Source organism: Geotrypetes seraphini, chromosome 5 (genome assembly GCF_902459505.1).
Source record: "Geotrypetes seraphini chromosome 5, aGeoSer1.1, whole genome shotgun sequence".
Taxonomy (NCBI): domain Eukaryota; kingdom Metazoa; phylum Chordata; class Amphibia; order Gymnophiona; family Dermophiidae; genus Geotrypetes; species Geotrypetes seraphini.
Window position 1 is genome coordinate 205,513,302 of NC_047088.1, and position 20,585 is coordinate 205,533,886.

The 20,585-nt window shown below is 42.1% G+C and overlaps 1 protein-coding gene across 6 annotated transcripts in view; it reads left to right on the top strand.

Moving 5' to 3' along the window:
• Positions 1-20,585, top strand: part of STK39 (serine/threonine kinase 39) — a 238,268-nt gene that overhangs the window by 180,352 nt on the left and 37,331 nt on the right. For all 6 annotated transcript variants that reach the window (XR_004539616.1, XR_004539615.1, XM_033946332.1 and 3 more), the window contains exon 15: positions 8,094-8,146. Coding sequence is in view for 4 of the 6 variants with exons in the window: in XM_033946332.1 (XP_033802223.1) it covers positions 8,094-8,146 (53 nt within the window). In the remaining 2 variants the exon portion in view is untranslated. The remainder of the gene's footprint in view (positions 1-8,093; positions 8,147-20,585) is intronic.

Here is a 20,585-nt window from a genome sequence, read left to right on the forward strand (position 1 = left end):
GCTGAAGGGAACTGGGGAAGAGAGAGATTCCAGACTATGGAGGGAGCGGAGGGAAGAAGATGGGTGCCAGACCAATTGGGGGGGTGGAGGGAGAGATGGAAGGGAGAGGCACTGTAAAGGAGCATATGTAAGAGACAGAGAATGCAGACAGTGGATGGAAGGAAATGAATGAAGAGAAGAGGAAAGCAGAAACCAGACAACAAAGGTAAAAAAAACCTTTTTATTTATTTGTGTTTTTTGCTTTAGGATAAAGTAGTATATTAGTTGTATTGATAAAAATTTATAAACAAAGCCCTGCCAGCTGAACATATTTCTCTAGTTCAGCAGCCAGAACTTTGATTTATAAGGAAGGAATAAGCTAAATATTGCAGTACTGAGGCTTGTTTGGATGCTGTGGGTCAGTGGTGATGGGGACAGGGCGTAGTCAGAGTCGATAGTCGGGACGGGGCGGTGACGGGGACAAATTTTTTCCCCGTGTTATCTCTAGTCTTAGACCATCAGGTTAAACCCCCATTAGTTGTAAGGGTTCTAAACAGTCCACTGTTTATCATTCTTCACCTTCCATCACTCTGGGATGAGCTCCACCCCCTTAGTCATACTCTCTACAACCAAGGAGTAGGGAGGATGTCTGTTCTGCTTGAATTTAATCTTTATTGTTTTGGGGAGTTTTATTATCTGGTTGAAGGCTTTCAGTGCGGTCACCCAGGGCATATCTGGCTATGAGAAGATAGACTCTCAGGGCTGAGGTCTTTAGCCCACAGGCACATATCTCTCATTATTCCTTTGTGGCTAGTCTGCATAAGTAGTTCTCAGAGCTCAGGGTCCATTCCCTTGGGAGCAATCTCACCCCAGGTTCTATCTGCAGTGGACTTGATCACAGACTGAGTGGGTCTTGTGGCAGTTTATCCAGGATCATGGCCAACTACATTACTCGCCCCATGATGTTGCGCGGCTCCAGTTAGGGTTTGAGGTCTAGTTCCATGTCGGGAACTGGACATCAGTTTGAAAAAGCAAACCATCTGTTGGACTCCAGGCTTATCTGAGACCAGAAATTTTCTCTCATCTCTGATCTGAGATTTCCCTATGCAGTTCAGGCATAACAGCATGGCACGGAGAGTAAGGCTGTTGCAACCTATGGGGAAAATATGGAGGTCCATTAAAATTACTTTTTGAAGGTTTGAGGTTAGGGATCATGTCTCCCACCTCCCAAAACCTTTCCTGCATTTTTTTGTGTTGGGCATTTTTTCTCCATGGGCCATTCTAGACGCTAAAATCTCTTGCAGCAGCCATCTCGGATTTCCCAATTTTATTTTTAAAACTTCCATCGGCCTCAATACCCCTTTTTTTTTGGCAGAGTACAAATGGACAACTCAGGTGGAGATACTAGAGATTCATGTTAGATTTGTGGTGGATGCTAATCTGAAAGGGGGTGGTTGTTCCATGTACTGTGCAGCGTGTGATAGGGGGCCAGGAGCTTTGGGCTCACCTTATGCTTCGGGTGGCTTAGGAGCTCAGTTGGAGTGTTTTCTGGGCCAGACATTCTGATTTTTGGAGACTCCTTTTAGCATCTTGTGGTCTGCTCTGGGGGTCAACTTGCTTGGACAGCCTCCTCTGCATCTGGAGCTAAAATGCAGTGGGATGAATATGTATTTTCTGTAACACAATTTTGCAGTGTTGAAGAACAGAAGAATGTATGTGGCTTCTGTGAGTTAATCACAGCTGTCGGCTGCTAGCACAAATTTTGGGGGACTATAGAAACCATCTATGGTAATTTTGGGTTCCTTGGATACCATTAAAGGACTTTGTTACATCGGCTCAGTTCAGAACCCTAGGCATGCGAGTTTGCTCCGCCTTGCTCTGAATCACCTGAGCGCTGGATTTTTGAATTTACCAGTGGGAGAACCCTCCATTTCATCTCAGGACTTTGTTACATCGGCTCAGTTCAGAGCCCTTATCGCGCTAGGCATGCGAGCTTGCTCCGCCTTGTTCTGAATCACCTGATCGCTAGACCTTTAAATCTACCAACGCCTAATGGCGCTCAGACATTCAACGCGTGCCTTTGCGAAGCAACTGAGGGAAGCGACAAGAGGAAACGATTGCATAACCTACAATCTGATAAGTCTTATTCAAACTGAACCCGATCAGGCTTTTACAAGAAACATACACTCTAATTTTTACCTCTGATTAAGTTTTAAAAGAAAGAAATAGTTGTTAAGTTTTTACCTCTGATTGTTTTTTTACAAGAAATAAAGGCCTAGATTCACTAACCCTCCGATCCATGTGTGATTGGAGACAGGCCGACCGATTCGCCAACCATCTGCATGCAAATGGGGGCAATCGGAGGCATGCCCCCAACCAACTGCACGGATCGCTAAAGCCCTGACAGTAGTGACAGGAGAAACAGCCTCCTGTCACTATTCTCAGGGCTTCTGTCAGCTTTTTAATTTTTTTTTTAAATCGGGCAGATATTTTGCATGTTTTAAACATGCAAAATAGCTGCCTGATTAAAAAAAATTAACCCCCCCTCCCAACAACTGACCCGAACCCCCCCCAAATTTGCCCCACAGCCGCGTTTAGAAAAATTATAGCAGGAGGATTCCCACTCCCTCTTGCCATATCTAGAACTACTAACCCCCTCCCAACAAGTGCCCATCACCCCTTCCCTCCCCGAATCCCCCAAAAAATTTGCCCCACATCCGCTTTGAAAAAAATTATGGCAGGAGGGTTCCCACTCCCTCCTGCCATCGGTCCCACCCAAAAACTAAGGTAAAGGCAGGAGGAATAACAACTCCCTGATGCCATCCCCCCAGGCGCCCCATCCCCAAGGGAGGAGCCCGAGGTGCCTCAGCCAATCAGGGCCTTAGGCCCCACCCCATGCATCCGATTTGTTTTATTCAACTTTAAGACTCAACCTGACCAAGTTTATATAAGAAGCAAATAGACTCTACGTTCTAAGCCTTACCCCTAATAAAATTTTTTAAAGTTCTAAGTTATATCTCTACTTAAGTTTTAACAGGTAAGAACAATTATATCCTAAACCCCATACTAGAAATGGCAAAACTGACTTGTTACTTACTGTCCTTTGGGATGTTTTACTTAATCTGGTTTAAAAGTTGGGCTTGTGCAATCATTAAAACTGAATCTATTCCAATCCATTTTTCCTGGAATAGGGCTATTAAATACGCAGTCCCTTATAGAACCCCACGATGTCTACATGATTATGGAGAATCAGGTCCGTGGCAAATTACGGTCCTTGTCCCATCTCACCATAATTCCAAACCTTATGCACGAAGACTAAGAACTCTGAAACCCATTAATTTATTGACCTCACCGAGTGCAAAATTTTCTTACCTGAAGGGCACTTACCTGAATAATCGATCAATCAGAAATAAATCGAATCTAGTACATGATTGGCTAAAGGACACCAAACTGGATATTGTCCTAATCACAGAAACCTGGTGAATCTCAGATAACGATGTGATCTCAAAACGATTTCTTATCCCAAGGTTTCAAAATAGTTCCACTATCCAGAAACTCAGAGAGGTGGTGATCTGGCAGTCATTTTGAATGACTCCTTTGACTTTGAGAAACTAGATTCAAGATTAACTCCCGATTACGAAATCTTAACCTATAGATTGTCACATGGCTCACTAGGTGATAGTCTAATTGTTACATTATTCTATATCCCCCCAAAGAAATGGAAACTCGCAAAAAATGACTTTTATGAATTTGTTTCATCTCTTACTATGCTCGGGCCACATCACCACCTTCTAGGTGATATTAACATACACATGGACCAAGAGACTGCTAATGTTAAAGATCTATTTTCTTTTCTATCGTATCTAGATTACTTTACACCAAGTCAAGAATAAACACATCAAAGATGCCACCAGCTAGATTTAGTGACCTTCTCTTCAAAACTGCAACTTAATACAAAAATTGATCTTATGGAAGTGTCGTGGAGTGACACAGCTTGGTCTGATCACCACTTATGTAATTTTAAATTAAAGTGGCAAGAAAAATCTAATAAACAGGGCTAAAAAATAATAAACAGATTGACAGGACTAGTACTATTAGCAGAGACAAGGTAAACCAAACGGATTCTGGTCACATTACGAATTAAAAGCTAAAGAAGGACCAGAAATTTTTTTTAAAAAATTATTGGAACAATCTCAATGATCATATTCTAGACACTATAGCACCTAAAAGAGCATATTCTAAGAAAGATAGATCAGTTAATATCTGGTATGACAAGGAATTAACGGAACTGAAAAGGGTTCTACGAAAGATGAAAAAAGCCCGGATTAAATCCGATAAGGATGAAGATAAGATCAAATGGAGAGCAAAAGTTAAAGAATATAAAACTAAGATCACAGAGAAACGAAGTAAATACTACATGCAAACAATTGGCGAAGTAAAAACCAAAAGTAAAGACCTGTTTAAGCTAGTCAAAACTCTGAAGTTAATTCCAAAAAACGAACAAATATGGAATGCCCCCCAACTGCTGATAAACTGGCAGACTTTTTCAAAAACAAAGTTAGCATACTACGAGCCAATTTGGGGGGCCGGACTAATGACATGCTGAATTTAACTAGACCAGTAGATGATATTAGAGTAGATATGATCTGGGACCAATTTGCCACCCCTCATTGGAACTTTTTTCGCAAACTGTTTTCTAAATACACGAAAAAGCATTGTAGATTAGATAACTGCCTTAGCAACGTACTGAATAATGCACCCTTTTCCTTCAGAGCAAACCTTTTCAAATGGGTCATTTTCCAATTGCAAGAAGGTCGATTTGGGTAGGAACTAGGACAAATTATAGTCACAAGCATTATCAAAAACATGAAAGACCCATTACATGTATAAAAAATTACAGACCAGTAGCCAGCATCCCGCTATTTACTAAAATATTAGAAGGATTAGTAAATGACGGATTGGTCAAATACTTAGAAAAATTTAATATCCTGTACAATTGCCAATCTGGATTTCGTTCAGATCACAGTACAGAAACCATACTAGCATCATTAATTAATCAACTAAACAACCTATTTAGCTTAGGTACTAGTGCCCTAATTCTCCAACTAGATCTAAGCAGTGCCTTCGATCTGGTAGATCATGATCTACTCTTGGCCTGCTTGAATTCAGTTGGAATCACGGGTAATGTACACAAATGGTTCCAGGGTTTCCTGAAAAACAGATCTTATCACGTATACAGTGCAGGTAAATACTCTCCCCTATGGACAAATTCGTGTGGAGTCCCACAAGGCTCTCCACTATCACCAACGCTGTTCAATATATATTTAGTCCCTTTGGCTAATTTACTACAAAGTCTCAATGTGATATTCTACATCTACGCTGATGATATCACTATACTAATATCACTACAATCATTCTCAACAGAACTAAGTATCCTAGATAGATTGTGAGCCCACCGGGACAGATAGGGAAAAATGCTTGAGTGCCTGATTGTAAAAACAGCTTAGATAACCTTGATAGGTGGTATATAAAATCCTAATAAACTTGATATTCTGGGAAAAATAGATCAATGGATGTTTCAGTCAAATTGAAACTCAACCCTGAGAAAACTAAGATCTTTCTTGCTAGCTCCAATGACAAACTCAGGAAAACCTCCATTCAAATCAATGGTCTAAATTTTGAGATAGCAAGTCACATCAAAATCTTGGGAGTTACTCTAGACCAGTGGTTCTCAACCCTGTCCTGAGGGACCTCCAGCCAGTCGGGTTTTCAAGATATCCCTAATGAACATGCATGAGAGAGATTTGCATGCCTGTTACTTCCATTATATGCAAATCTCTTTCATGCATATTCATTAGGGATAACTTGAATACCCGACTGATTGGAGGTCCCCAGGTTAGGGTTGAGAACCACTGCTCTAGACCGACACCTAACATTCGAGAAACACACTGACCAACTGACTAAAAAAATGCTTCACTATTTTATGGAAACTAATGGCCTCTTTTACAAAGCCGCACAGCAACAGCCCCAAAGCCCTTTAAATCTCTATGGGCTTTGGGGCCGTTAGCGCAGCGCAGCTGCTAGCACGGCTTTGTAAAAGAGGCCATAAGAACCATAAAAAATATTTTGACATGTAATCCTTTAGGATACTAGTTCAATCCACCATCCTATCTACCTTAGACTATTGTAATATCAACCAAGAAAATATTGCTAAGACTTCGCCTGGTTCAAAATGCGGCTGTTCGTCTGATCTTTGGATTTAAAAAGTTTGACCATTTAAGCCCTTTTTACTTGCAACTTCATTGGCTCCCTTTCGAAACTAGAGTTATTTTTAAATTTGGCTGCATTTGTTATAAAGCACTCTTCGGACTACTACCATCATACTTATCCACCCAACTAAAATTATTCTCATCAAATAAGAACACAAGAAACTCGGGTATGTTTACCCCGCTCTGAAAGCCTGTCTTTTTTAAAAGTTTCTTAGACAAAACTCTGGCTTTTCAAGCAGGGAAAATGAACTCTTGGCTGTGTCCTCTAATTGCCCAATCTCAATCTTACCTTGAGTTCAGAAAATCGATAAAAATCTATTTGGTAAATTTATGCGATGATTTCACATTATATTACATTGTACTGCATCATATCGTATTTCACTGTATTGTATTCCACTGTCTTCTACTGTATTTTGTCTCAGTTCTTTTGCTGTGAACTGCCCGGAACTTCCAGTTAGGCGGTATATAAGAAAAAAAATTATTATTATGTTGGCAGTTGTTTGGAAAGTCCTCCACTTGTATACTATTTTCCGTACTGTGGAATGGCTAATGTAAAATATTTTCAAGATCTTTTTCAATCTCTTACCAGACCTATAAGCTGCTACAATCTTCTTTCTGAAGGCCTCAGATAAATCTTTTGATCTCACAATGGTGTTCACTCTCACTGCAGCAGTCATGAGCACACCAAACTAAATGTCTGAGATTTAAGTAGGGAAAACCTCCTTTAAAATGCTGAACAACTATGTTATAATCATGTGCACCTGATGTGATACACCTGTGTGTGATTTGAGCTACTTTAAGTGGGAGGATATGTGGGGGTGTCCTAATTTATTCCTCAGTTAGAATATACATTTTGGTGGATATCTTGTTTCATGAATAAATCAATGAAAAGTTTTGTGGTTTATCTGCAATTACATCACTTTCTTTTCCAGAGATAAATTTAAAAAAAGATTTGGCATTGATAAGTGATCATTTCTTAAGAAACAACTGAATATTTCATGGGGTGTCCTAATTTTTTTCACATGACTGTATCTGATGGTAATTTAGCCTTCAGCTCAGATACTGAAAAGGTGAGTAATTAAAATTGCAAACCAACAAAATGATTGTGGAACAGAAGATCAGATGAAACCAATTGTAGTTTAATAAGCGTCCAAATAACTTTATAATCTTAAAAAGAATCCACAAAGGTTGTATACAGTCACAAGTGACTGACAAGTTAAAAAACAAATAATGTATAAAATACAAATGACCCAACATGGACCGTGTTTCAGCAAAATGAAATGCCTTCCTCAGGGATATTATAGGGTCTTTGGCTGTCTTAAATATAAAATCATGAAAGTCACAAAAATCCAAGTAGTTTAAGAAGCTACAAACAGCCTCCAATGTAAGCTGGTGTTTATATCTTGTGAATCACTTGTGACTGTATACATACTTTGTGGATTGTTTTTAAGATTATTGCTTTTAAGTTGTTTGGCACTTAAACTACAAACTGGTACATCTGATCTTCTGTTCCACAATCATTTTGTTGTTTTGCGGCTTCATTTCCTTTGTATAACCTTTTGGTGCTATTTGAATTTTGTTATTTTGAGTAATTAAAGCTAAAATCCAAATTTGTAAACCAGTAAGAATTGGGTTAATTGGAAAAGGTGTGTACCTTGAAAACTAGACTTGTTTGTTAGGGGAACAAGATAGAAATTAATAACAGTTGGCTTAAGCTTGACATATTCACCAATCTATACTTTGTCCTCTTTCAAAAATATCAAATCAGATGCTTCCTTTCACACAAAACATTTAGATTGCAAAACAAATCTTTAGATTTTAATGGCTGTGTTCATTGCTTTTCAGGAATTCCAGGAAGGAACTTAATGACATACGATTTGAGTTTACTCCAGGAAGAGGTAAGTTTTAATTGAAATGAGTGCTTTATTACCCAGAAAAATTAACTGATTGATATGTGTAAATTTCAAGGTTAAAAATATTAGAATCATTATCTTATTATAATGTAACCAATGTTCCATATGTACTATACATAGCTACTAATATAGTCACAGTTGTGCACCACTATATTATGAAGATAATTTATTGTTCTGTGCTAGAGGTCAGGTCCATTATTCATTCTGAAACAATGCTGATAGGAATGGGAATTTTCAAACTTTAGTTGATTTACAGCTGTGCATTATGCATACACAAGATCATCATAGCCAGCATATGAACTTTGAAAATGCCTCTTTCAATGACAGTATTGTAGAGATGGGAGGAGAGAGGTCTGCTAGAATGATTTTTCCAGAGTTATATAAGGACCCTTAGGAACTGTAGGAGGGGGAGGAAAAAGTTCAACCCTAATCTCCCAGAGCTATGATTTTGTTTTGGGTCATGAGTGAAAAGGAACTGAAGTTCCAGTGCTATATGGTAGGCCATTAGACACTATGAAATGTTTGTTCCCTGAGCTGGTGAATCTTTTTTTTTTTTCTTCTTCTTCTTCTTCTTGTATACAGATGTCCAGAAAGGTACTGATTAAATGTAGTGGAAAGCTTTGAGATTTTCCAAATTTGTCTACAGCTACACTTTTCTGCTACTGTGAGATAACCTTTTCCTTTCTTCCTACCTGCAGACTAACTTCATAAGGTGTTTTTATGTGGAATATCACATTAGTATACGCAAGAATAAGTAAAGATGGCATGTACCTACATGTTTTCAATATGTAGGCATTCCTGGGGGCATAGTTCAGGCAAAAAAGGTAGAATTGCAGCGCACCTGAGGGGTGCTACTGTTTTTTTGAAATGGACTGTCGTGGTGGCCCTAAAATGTATTTTGATTCATTGGCTTGAAGATACAGCTCCTGATTATTCTTTTTGGAGATGTCGGATGATTACCCTATTGATGTGGGAAAGGAGAGATGTGTTGGATTTTTCTACTCTTCTAGGCCGGATTTTTCAACGGACTTGGGAACCTTTCTGGACAACAATGACTCCATTGGCCCGAAGCCGCTTGCTAAATTGTTGAATTCCTTTATTTTGTTTTCCTTTATTTTATGTAGTTACCTGGTTGAACTTTTCTGGGTTGCAATGTATTTGGAAGGAGGACCCTGGGAGGGAGGGGGGTTATTTATTTATTTTGGGGAGTGGGTTGTGTTGGGTTATTCATAGGTATAGATTTTGTTATTTAAAATACTGAGCTTGTTTGTTTTGCTTGTTACTTACTATTGTTGAGCTCAATAAATATATTTGAATATAAAATATAAGTACAAGAGCACACATTTCCACCTAGCGAGGCTGGTTCTGGGTGCCTATTTTATAAAGGCACGCAGGTGCTTAATGTCCAGTTATTTTCATTCTGTTAAAAGCTGAGCATCAACATTACTTTGTGATGCCAGAAGTCGGGCGGGGCTTCCTCCTATCGGGAGCCGACTCTCTCCGTTTTACCAAGAGTGGGCTCAAATATCCTACAGGGTTTCAAGGAGGGTCTGGACAGGTACCTGGAGGACAAAGGGATTGAGGGGTACAGATAAGAGTAGAGGTAAGGTTAGAGGGATAGGATTAGAGGTAATTTGTAAAATTAGACAGAGACCACTGTTCAGGCAGTGGGCCTGATGGGCCGCCGCGAGAGCGGACCGCTGGGCGAGATGGACCTCTGGTCTGACTCAGCGGAGGCAACTTCTTATGTTCTTATCATACAGGAGGGGCACAAGATGTATTTCTTTTGCCTCCTTCTGGATCTGTTTCTGGATTCTCCAGCAGGTCGGCCGGATGAGGAGTCCAAAGTTCGCTCTACTCTGCAGTGTCTGTTGAATATCTGAGTGATAGAGCCTGTTCCAGATGTTGAATTGGATTCCAGCTCCTGCTCATGATACTTCATCGTGCCAAAGAAAGGCTCAGAGGACTGGAGACCCATTTTGGATCTCAAGTCAGTTAATCGCTTCTAGTGGAAACAGTGTGCACAGTCATAGCTGCTGTCTCTCCTGGGGAGTTTCTAGTGTCCTTGGATCTCATGGAGGCTTATCTCCAAATTCCAGTGTACCGAGAGAATCACAGGTTTCTCCATTTCTTTGTTCTGCAACAGCATTTCCAGTTCACAGCTCTGCTTTTGGACTTGCAACAGTGCCCCACACTTTCACAAAGGTGATGATAGTTGTAGCGGCCTTTCTCCACAGGCAGGGTGATCATGTCCATCCTTACTTGGGAAACTGGTTGATCTAGGCTCCGTCTTGACAGGAGTACAAGCAAGCCTTGGAGATGGTGGTGTCTTCTACAACGCTTGGGTTGGATTGTTAGCTTCAAGAAGAGCCAGTTGATGCTGTCACAGACCTTGGAGTATCTGAACCTTCTCTCTGACACCCTGTAGGAATGTGTTTCTTCTCGAGCCATGCAGACTGATCCTTCAGAAACAAATCAGAGATCTCCTGGATCTTCAATGGCAACCTCCCTGGAGACTGTCCCCTGAACTAGAGCGCACATGCCCTCTACATTAGTCCCTCCTCTTTCAGTTGTCTCCACAGCGTCAACCCCTTTTGCTGCTGCTCCCCTAGATGGAACCAGTTTGCATTAGTCTGCAGTGGTAGCTTTAGGGGGAGGCTCTACGCTGGGCAAGCCTTTTTGGATCACAGAGGAGATTCCTCCCATGAAGGATACCAGTTTTTCAGACTGGGGTGCTCACTGTGGGGACCACTCCGTTCAGGGGCAGTGGACTCCACGTCAGAGGCATTGGTCAATTGATTGTCTGAAGCTTTGGGCATTTCAGCTGGTGTTTCTTGCTCTCCTGCCCACTCTTACAGGGAAAGAGGTACAAGTGTTCTCTGACAATGCTATGTCGGTGGCATATGTGAATCATCAAGGGGGCATAGGAAGCAATCCCTTGGGCTAGGAAGCTTACATGCAGTTTCGCTGGTCAGAGTTACATCTACTGTCTCTCTCAGCTGTGCATGTGGTTGGAGTTGATGAGGTACAAGCAAGCTTCCTCACTCAATAAGTCCTGAACCTGGGAGAATGGTCCCTCTTGCAAGGAGTGTTCCGTTTTATCGTGCAGTGCTGGGGCCATCCACAGATGGACTTAATTGCTTCAGCCAGGAACGCGAAGGTCAGGAACTTCCTCGGTTGAAAAACAGAGTGTGGAAGTTTAGGTCTGGATGCCTTGGTTCAGGCCTGGCGAGCTCACAAACTCCTTTGTGTTCCCTCCGTGGCTCTGGTTGGTCAGGTCATCCGCCGGATAGCATTGCGTCCTGGCCTAGTGATCCTAGTTGCTCTGGACTCGTCTCGTCCATGATATGCAGCTCTCGTACGTCTTCAGCAATACTGGAAGCTCAAGATCCCTCTTCATCTCAACCCTCTCAGTCAGGGTCCGGTGCCAATGGGGAATCCACAGCACTTTGGTCTTAAGGCATGGATATTGAGCACTCAGCCTTGATGAACGTGGTTATTCTATTGTGGTCGTTTCAATGCTTTTGTGATCCAAGAACTCCTCTACTATAGCTTCTTATGCTAAAGCCTGGAAGATTTTCCAACAGTGGTGTGCCAAGGACCAGATAGAGCCTGTGCAGGCTCTCATTCTGGTGGTTCTGGCTTTCCTTCAGGCTTAGATAAGTGTTTAGCTGTGGCCTCCCTTAAGGTTTTGGTAGCAGGCCTTTCATGCTTCCAAGCACATAGGGTTTCCATGTTGCCTACTGCTCATCCCGATGTGACCAGGGTTCTGAGAGGGACGTTTCACTTGTGGCCTCTCTTGCATCATCCTTTACCTACGTGGAATCTTAACATCATTCTGCAGGACCTTGTGGAAGCCCCATTCGAGCCTCTGAAGGAAGCCACTGGATCTGACTATCAAGTCTGTCTTCCTGGTTGCCATTGTCTTAGCATGGCATATTTCGGAGCTTCAGGCTCTTTCGTACAGTGAACCCTTTCTACAGATCATGGAAGCAGGGGATGGTTTTCCATTCAGTACCTTCTTTTCTATTGAAGGTGGTTTCTGATTTCCATGTCAATCAGGAGGTTCATTCGCCTGTGTTTTTACTCCATGTGATTGGATCGACAGGATTAGATCTTATGCAAATTGGACATCAGGAGAGTCGTGTGCCACTATTTAGAGGAGACTAATGACTTTCAGCTGTTCATCTCTATGCCCTGACTAATCCATCTCGGTGAAGTAGGCTGGCTTCTAAGACCTTGATCGCCCATTTCTCTGAAGTCCCACTAGACTAGAAGTGTTGCTGCATTGTGGGCAGAATCTCAAGCGATTCATCCAAATGAAATTTTCAGGGCGGCTACCTGTTCCTCTCTTTATACCTTTTCCCGATTTTACCAAGTAGATGGGACCTCAGTGTTGTGGGCATGCTCTTCTGTCCCTCCCTTGACATCTACCATTGCTTTGGTACGTCATCTAGAGTATGCAATCCAGAAGGGACGTAACAGAATGGAAGATTGTTTTTACCTTCGATAATCTTCTTTCTGTTAGTCCCTATAGGATTCCATATGACTCTGTGTAAGCTCAGTTGTTTGGAATCACCTGCTTTCGTTCTGCCTCAGTTATTCTCCTTAGAGGCTTCAGGATCTTCCAACCAGTCGACAGATCCTATGAGAAGTTTATTCTTTTGTGAGTATGCATATTACCGATGGCTGTTTCATGTGGATGCTCGTTGTTTTTTCTGTGTTGCCTTTTGCCTGTGTTTTACTCGTTTTTATATTTTGCAGAGCAGACCATGACAGAAATTGTTTGTTGCGAGGGAGGTTCCTCCGTGCCTCTGTTTGTCATGGATTTGTTCCAGTATGGTTGCTTGGCTTTTGGACTGAACTGCAGGGGGCTTTAACTCTCTCTAAGGTAGAAGGCGTAAAGTGTTTGGATTTCTGCAACTCCCGAATTATGGGAAGGGACTGAACATCTAGAGCAGGGATCTCAAAGTCCCTCCTTGAGGGCCGCAATCCAGTTGGGTTTTCTTGATTTCCCCAATGAATATGCATGAGATCTATGTGCATGTACTGCTTTCAATGCATATTCATTGGAGAAATCCTGAAAACCTGACTGGATTGCGGCCCTCAAGGAGGGACTTTGAGATCCCTGATCTAGAGTATGGAATCCTACAGGGACTAATAGAAGATTATTGAAGGTAAAAACCTAATCTTCCATTAAATATACTTACATTACATTACATTACATTAGTGACTTCTATTCCGCCTGTACCTTGCAGTTCTAGGCGGATTACAACAGAAGAAAACTGGACATTTCCAGGAAAAATTATACACTAGGGGCTGGTTACATAGTTGAGTCTTAGAGGAGAGGATACAAGATGGGTAGCGAGCAGAGGAGAAATTACAATATGAGTAGAAAGCAGGAGACAACTGGCCGGTTATAGAATTATAACAATTTAGGGGCTGGTTTCATAGTTGAAACTTTGTGGAGAAAATGCAAGATGAGTATCAATTTGAGGGGGAGTTATTTTGAGGGCAGGGGAAGGGCATGGGGAGAGTTAGGATAGCTGGATGTGTTTTTTTTGAATACCCGGGTTTTGATTTCCTTTCAAAATGATTTGTAGTCGCTTGTTGCTGTCAGCAAGTTAGTGATGGAGGGGTCTAGTTTTGCTGCCTGCGTCGCTAGTAGGTTGTCGTACATCTTCATGCATTGAGTACCTTTGAGTGGGGGGTAGGAAAATGGGGTCAGAGTTCTCCTTTGTCTTGTTGTAAGGTTCCAGTTTAGGCGATTGTTTAGATAGGTGGGGGGCTGTACCGTTTATTGCTTTGAATAATAGACAGTATAATTTGAATTGAAGTCGTGCTTGTATAGGTAGCCAATGTGAGTCTAGGTAGGCATCGGTGATGTGGTCAAATTTTCCAAGTGAATAGATCAGTCTGAGGGCTGTGTTCTGTACAGTCTGTAATTGTTTTATCAAGTTTGTGGGGCATGGTAGATAGAGGATATTGCAGTAGTCCACTAGACCTAGGACTAAGGATTGGACTATGAGCCTATATTGCTCTTTGTCAAAGAATTTTCTCATAAAGAACATGGAAATGTCACTAGATTTGGCAGCCTACTCGTACAGCCCTTGCCTTTCTTGTGGGGCCAGCTGCTCTTTCTTCTAGGCTGCTGGTGTATACTCATTCTCTACTGGCCCTTTAGGATAACCATGGTTTCCTGGAGGTATGCTGCGGCAAATGTTTTCTAAGCTAGTTGCATGTTTGGAGGGCTGCACATTATCCATGGGAACATTTTGCTTCAGCAGCAGCAGCCGCATCTCAAAAAATGTGTAGAAAGGCCTCACTGTGCTGCGGAACCTGATCATGAGTTTTGAGCACACTCATGTGCAGACAAAAGGGACCTTACCACTAAATATCCTGTGGTGAGGTAAGATGCTTCAATAAACATAAAATCTCACTAATCTGACCATGTTGAAGGAGAACAATATTAAAGGCAGTAATTCTAGTGCAATGTGTCTAGTAGTCCTGAACGCTTTTCCATCTGAACCCGCAAGTTTGCAGAAGGATGTCACACATCTTTCAACTCTGCCTCCTTCCCTGTATGCTTGCTCCTGACCCCTCAGTTCTTTCTTCTGCAAGCAAGTTGAGAAGCCTCTTTCTGATCTGCTCTGGTTTTTATTTTCGGGGTTGCTAATATATCTTTATTAACAAAAATGTTGGAGTCAATTGTAGCTGGTCAACTTACTGACTATTTGGAGAAATTTTCTTTACTTCAGCCGTTTCAACATGGATTTCACTTTAATTTTATGAAACCTTATTGCTTTCTCTTCTTTCAAAAATTCAACAAATTCGTCTTCAAAATAAATGTTCTAGTCTACTCTAGTTCGATTTATCTGCAGCGTTTGATGTAGTACATCATGATATTTTACTTCAGCTACTTTTAGATATAGATCTCCATCAGGTTGTTTTGGATTGGTTTTCTAAATTTCTTCTGTACCGTTCCTATTCAGTAAATATTGAAGGCGATATCTCCAATTCCTGGCAGCTTCCCTGTGGGGTTCCTCAATGCTCCCCACTCTCTCCAATTTTATTCAATCTCTATATGACCACACTGAACACCTTTAAGCTGTCAGCTTGGGAAACATTATTCACTTATATGGATGATATCTTTATATTGATTGAGATTGATCCGGATATTACCAATCTAGTTTCCAAAGTAAATCTTTGCATTTCCAAACTTCGAGCCTGGGCTTTATCTGTCCGATGAAGCTTAATACAACTAAAACTAAGCTTTTGTGGTTAGGACTGTCTTCCTCCTACTATAGCTCTGGTATCGGGGTCCTCCTTACCAATTGAGTTCTCTTTCCTTTAAGGACCAAATAAATTCCTTGGTCAAGAAATGCTTCTTTAGTTTGTGAATACTGAGGAAGGTTAGACATCTTTTTCATCACAGTCATTTTTCTATCTTAATTCAATCAATTATATTATCTCGTCTTGATCTAGAAACATAGAAAATGACGGCAGAAAAGGGCCTCGGCCCATCAAGTCTGCCCAGTCTAATGACCCACCCCCCAACTTCACCCCCAAGAGATCCCACATGCCTATCCCATTTTTTCTTAAAATCTGGCACGCTGCTGGCCTCAATCACCTGCAGTGGAAATTCATTCCAATGATCAACCATCTTTCCTGATGTCACCATGAAATTTCCCACCCCTGATTTTCAGCGGATGCCCTCTTGTGGCCGTGGGACCTTTTAAGAAAGAAGATATCATCTTCCACCTTGATACGGCCCGTGATATATTTAAATGTTTCAATCATGTCTCCTCTCTCTCTACGTTCCTCGAGTGAGTATAGCTGCAATTTACTCAGCCTTTCCTCATATGGGAGATCCTTGAGTCCCAAGACCATCCTGGTGACCATTCGTTGAACCAACTCAACTCTCAGCCTCCAGGATTGTGGCCTCCAGAATTGTACACAATATTCCAGATGAGGTCTCACCATGGATCTGTACAACGGCATTATGACTTTGGGCTTCCGGCTGACGAAACTTCTGCGGATACAACCCATCATTTGTCTAGCCTTGGATGAAGCCTTCTCCACTTGATTGGCAGTTTTCATATCTTCACTAATGATCACTCCTAAATCTCGTTCTGCTGTAGCCCAACTAAGGTCTCACCATTTAGGATGTAAGTTCTGCACGGATTTCTGCTGCCAAGGTGCATGACCTTACATTTTTTAGCATTGAAGTTTAGCTGCCAAGTCGATGACCAATGTTCTAGTAAGAGTAGATCCCGCGTCATACTGTCGGGCAAAGTGCTTTTACCTACTATGTTGCATAGTTTTGCGTCATCGGCGAATAATGTTATTTTACCTTGAAGCCCCTGAGTCAGGTCTCCTATGAATATGTTAGAGGATTGGGCCCAAGATCGAGCCCTGCGGCACTCCACTGGTCACCCTCAACGTTTCGGAGAGGGTACCGTTAACCACTACCCTCTGAAGTCTACCGCTTAGCCAGTCATTGACCCATGCAGTTAATGTTTCTACTAATCCCATCGAATTCATCTTGCTCAATAGCCTGCGGTGTGGGACACTATCAAAAGCTTTACTGAAGTCCAAGTACACGACGTCCAGGGACTCCCCCATATCCAGCTTTCTTGTTACCCAGTCAAAGAAGTTGATTGGATTGGCAGGACCTTCCCTTTGTAAATCCATGGTTGATGGGAATCCCGTAGATTCTCTTCGTTCAGGATCGTATCTAATTTATGCTTAATTAGTGTTTCCATGAGTTTACTCACTATTGATGTGAGACTCACCGGTCTGTAATTCGCAGCTTCCGTCCTGCAACCCTTTTTGTGGAGTGGAATGACGTTAGCTGTCTTCCAATCCAACGGGACTCTTCCTGTACTCAGGGAAAGATTGAAGAGCACAGATAACGGTTCCGCCAGGACATCACACAACTCTCTAAGAACCCTGGGGTGTAGATTGTCCAGTCCCATGGCTTTGTTCACTTTGAGTTTTGATAGCTCACAGTAGACGCTGCTGGGTGTAAACTCGAAATTCCGAAATGGGTCATCCGAGCTTTGCCTTTCCTGCAACTGTGGACCGGACCCCGGTGCCTCGCAGGTAAAGACTGAGTAGAAGTATTCATTTAGTAGTTCGGCTTTATTGGAATCCGATTCTACATAATTCCCATCCATTTTCCTAAAGTGTACTATACCATCTGTGTTTCTTTTTCTATTACTAATGTACCTGAAGAAGGATTTATCCCCTTTCTTAATGTTCTTTGCTAGATTCTCTTCTATTCGAAGTTTGGCCTCTCTGACTGCTGTTTTGACAGCTTTAGACCTGGCCAGATAGTCTTCTTTTGCCTCCCTTTTTCCTGATCGTTTGTAGGAAATAAATGTTTTTTTCTTTTCTTTAACGAGGTCTGAGATCTCGGCAGTGAACCACTGGGGTTTATTGTTTCTCCGTCGTTTGCTTACTGTTTTTATCTAGCAGTTTGTTGCTTCGTGTAGGGTAGATTTCAGGATTGACCACATAGCCTCTACATTATCGGTTTCAGCTTGGTTTTGTAGCACCCGATGGACGAAATCTCCCATGCATTTGAAGTCAGTGGCCCAAAAGTTGAAGACCTTTGTTGTTGTGTTTGATCTAGTGAAACCTTTCCTGAGGTTGAACCATACCATGTTGTGGTCGCTGGAGGCTAGCGTATTGCCTACCGTAACCTCTGAGACGCTTTCTCCGTTGGTGAGTACCAGGTCCAGTATCGCCTGATCCCTAGTGGGCTCCAATACCATTTGTTTGAGTCATGCTCCCTTTATGGAGGTTAATAGCCGCCTGCTACCGCTGGTTGTAGCGGCATTACAAAAATTTGTCTTCATAGATTACAATTAATTCAGAATACTGCTGTGAATTGATCTTTGGAAAACGTAAATTTGACCATGTGACCCCTTTGCTTCAGAGTCTTCATTGGCTCCTGGTTTATTTTATAATTCAATTTAAATGCGCTTGTATTTCTTTTAAAATTCTGCATGATATCTTTAATCCTCTTATTCCTTTATTTTAGAACGTTCTTTAAGACATTAACTATTTTTTTTTTTTTTTTAGGCCCAAGTACCTAAAAATCCAAAATGTGGCCTTGCAAAGGGTTTGAGTTTGAGACCACTGGTGTAGAGGTATTAAGTGATTTACTTACCTGAGGAGCTTTGATACACTGCCCCATTACTTCTAGTTTAAAGAACTCTTTAGTAGATTAGACAGCCTGCTGGCAAAGACACTTCTTCCCTTCTTTGATAGATGCACACCTTTCCTGCTCAGCAGCCCTTGGAAGATCATCCCATGGTCTAGGAAGCCGCTCTCGAAGACACCATCCACATAGCCAAGCATTCATCTCACAGGATGCAAGCTTCTCTGCCCTGACCTTTACCTTCGACGAGGAAGATGGATGAGAATACCACCTGCGCACCTGACTGCTTCACTTTTTCTCCCAGAGCCACAAAGTCACTTTTGACACGTTCATAGGGGTACCTGGCAGTATTGTTAGCGCTAATGTGGATGAGCAGTATCAGATAATAGTCATCAGGATTGATGAGTCTTGGCAAGTTCTCCGTAACATCTTGGATTTTGGCTCCAGGCAGACAGCATACCTCTCGTGACATCATGTCTGGTCTGTAAATGAACGCTTCTGTACCCTTCAGAAGGGAATCGCAGACTACCACTACCTTATGCCTCCTAGTGGTTACAGATCCAGTACTTTGGGGGATTTTAAGCTCTGGTCCTTCCTCTGCTTGGGTTGCTCTCTTCTCCACTTCTAGGACAGCATACTGGTTTTTCAGTTCAAGGGCGAGGATAATCACAGTACCAATCTTGCAGTGTTTCATAATCTGAGTCCAGCTGTCTTCCCTCAGCACAGCCTCTTCTTCCCCACTACTGGAAATCTTTGACACCTCATGAACCATTTCATCGATGTACATCTCATCCTCTCTCAGTTCTTTTACTTCCTTCATGAGGGATTCAAGCTGAAGACAGCTTGTACATGGAACTACGCTCTCTGCCTGGGTAACATTTTTTTTGTCTGCACAGAGACAGAAGTTGTAACCTGAGCAGCTTTGATAATACGATGTTTCCCAGCCATACTGTGGTGCAGAAGAACTTACACCTAGAAGAAAAAAAAAAGAATAGGGCAGAAAAATCCTACCAAATTAATGCCCTGTTGCAGAGGTAGACAGTAGTTCACAAGTTGCTATAAGTAAAGAAATGAGCTAGGGGTGGGCCTGCCAGAAACTATCTTTAATGCTGATCCTCTACAACCTCTCTCTTACAATCAGGCTTACTGAGGGTTAGGCACTAGGCCAGCATTCCTCCCCTCAAGGGTCACCTGTGGAATCTGATCTCTTAAGAAAGTCCTCAGAGTTCTGTCATAAAAGCCGAGCTGATTTCAAATACTGCTGGATAAAGAATAAAGCTGTATTTTATATGAAGTGAATATGAAGTAATACAGAATTGCTAAAAGATCTCCAGTAAAATATTTCAGTATTTGAATATCCTAGTGTTCATTGTTGGGTCATCATGATAAAGCAAAGGATCCCTATTATGGGACATCTGGCTGTGAGCAGACACAGACTCTGAGGGCAGAAATCTGTAGCCAAGAGGCAGCATGCTTTGCTGAGTACCTGCTTAGCCAGCCTGCATTAACAGCCTAGAAGCTTAGAGACCGTTCCCTTGGGAGCAAGGCTCGCTCCAGATTTTGTCTATAGAGAGCTTGAGCGCAGACTGAGTGGCCTCGTAGCAGTTTTTCACCAGGCTTGAGTGCTGACTGCTTTTCCTCCCCCTACTTTGCATGCAAGTTCCATAGGTGTTGGAGATCTCAGTCTAGCCAGTGGGACTGAGGGGCAGTCTGAAAAAGCAAGCTGTCTGACTTTCCAGGCTTATATGAGACAGAAGTCTGCTGCTTCCTCTGGCTGCATTTTCATTCTAGGCAGCTCCCAGCACCTGCTTGGCACAGTGAGTATAGGCTGTAATAGTGGGTTTTGAAGGTTTCTGGGGCTAGGTACAGGGTTCCCCATCTCTAAAATCCTATAACACAAAGTTTTTGATCCTCTATTTAGCTTCCAAGGTCCCAAAATTGCTGCCACAATGGCCATCCTTGATTTCCCAATTTTGGAATAAAAGCCTCTGTCTGCCTCAAAACACCTCAATTTGACTCAATCACCTTAGATAGGGTTACCAGATTTTCCATACAAATCTCATCTCTTTGGGCTGGGGCTGGAGTGCCATCTGCACAGATGCACCCAAGCCCTGGCTCCGATTACACCAGCTTTTCAAAACCCAGACAAAGTGCCAGATTATGAAAAGCTATCCGGACATGTCCGGGGAAATCCGGATGTCTAGTAACCCTAACCTTAGATGGACTCCTCAGGCCAGGACACTCGGGATTCATGCC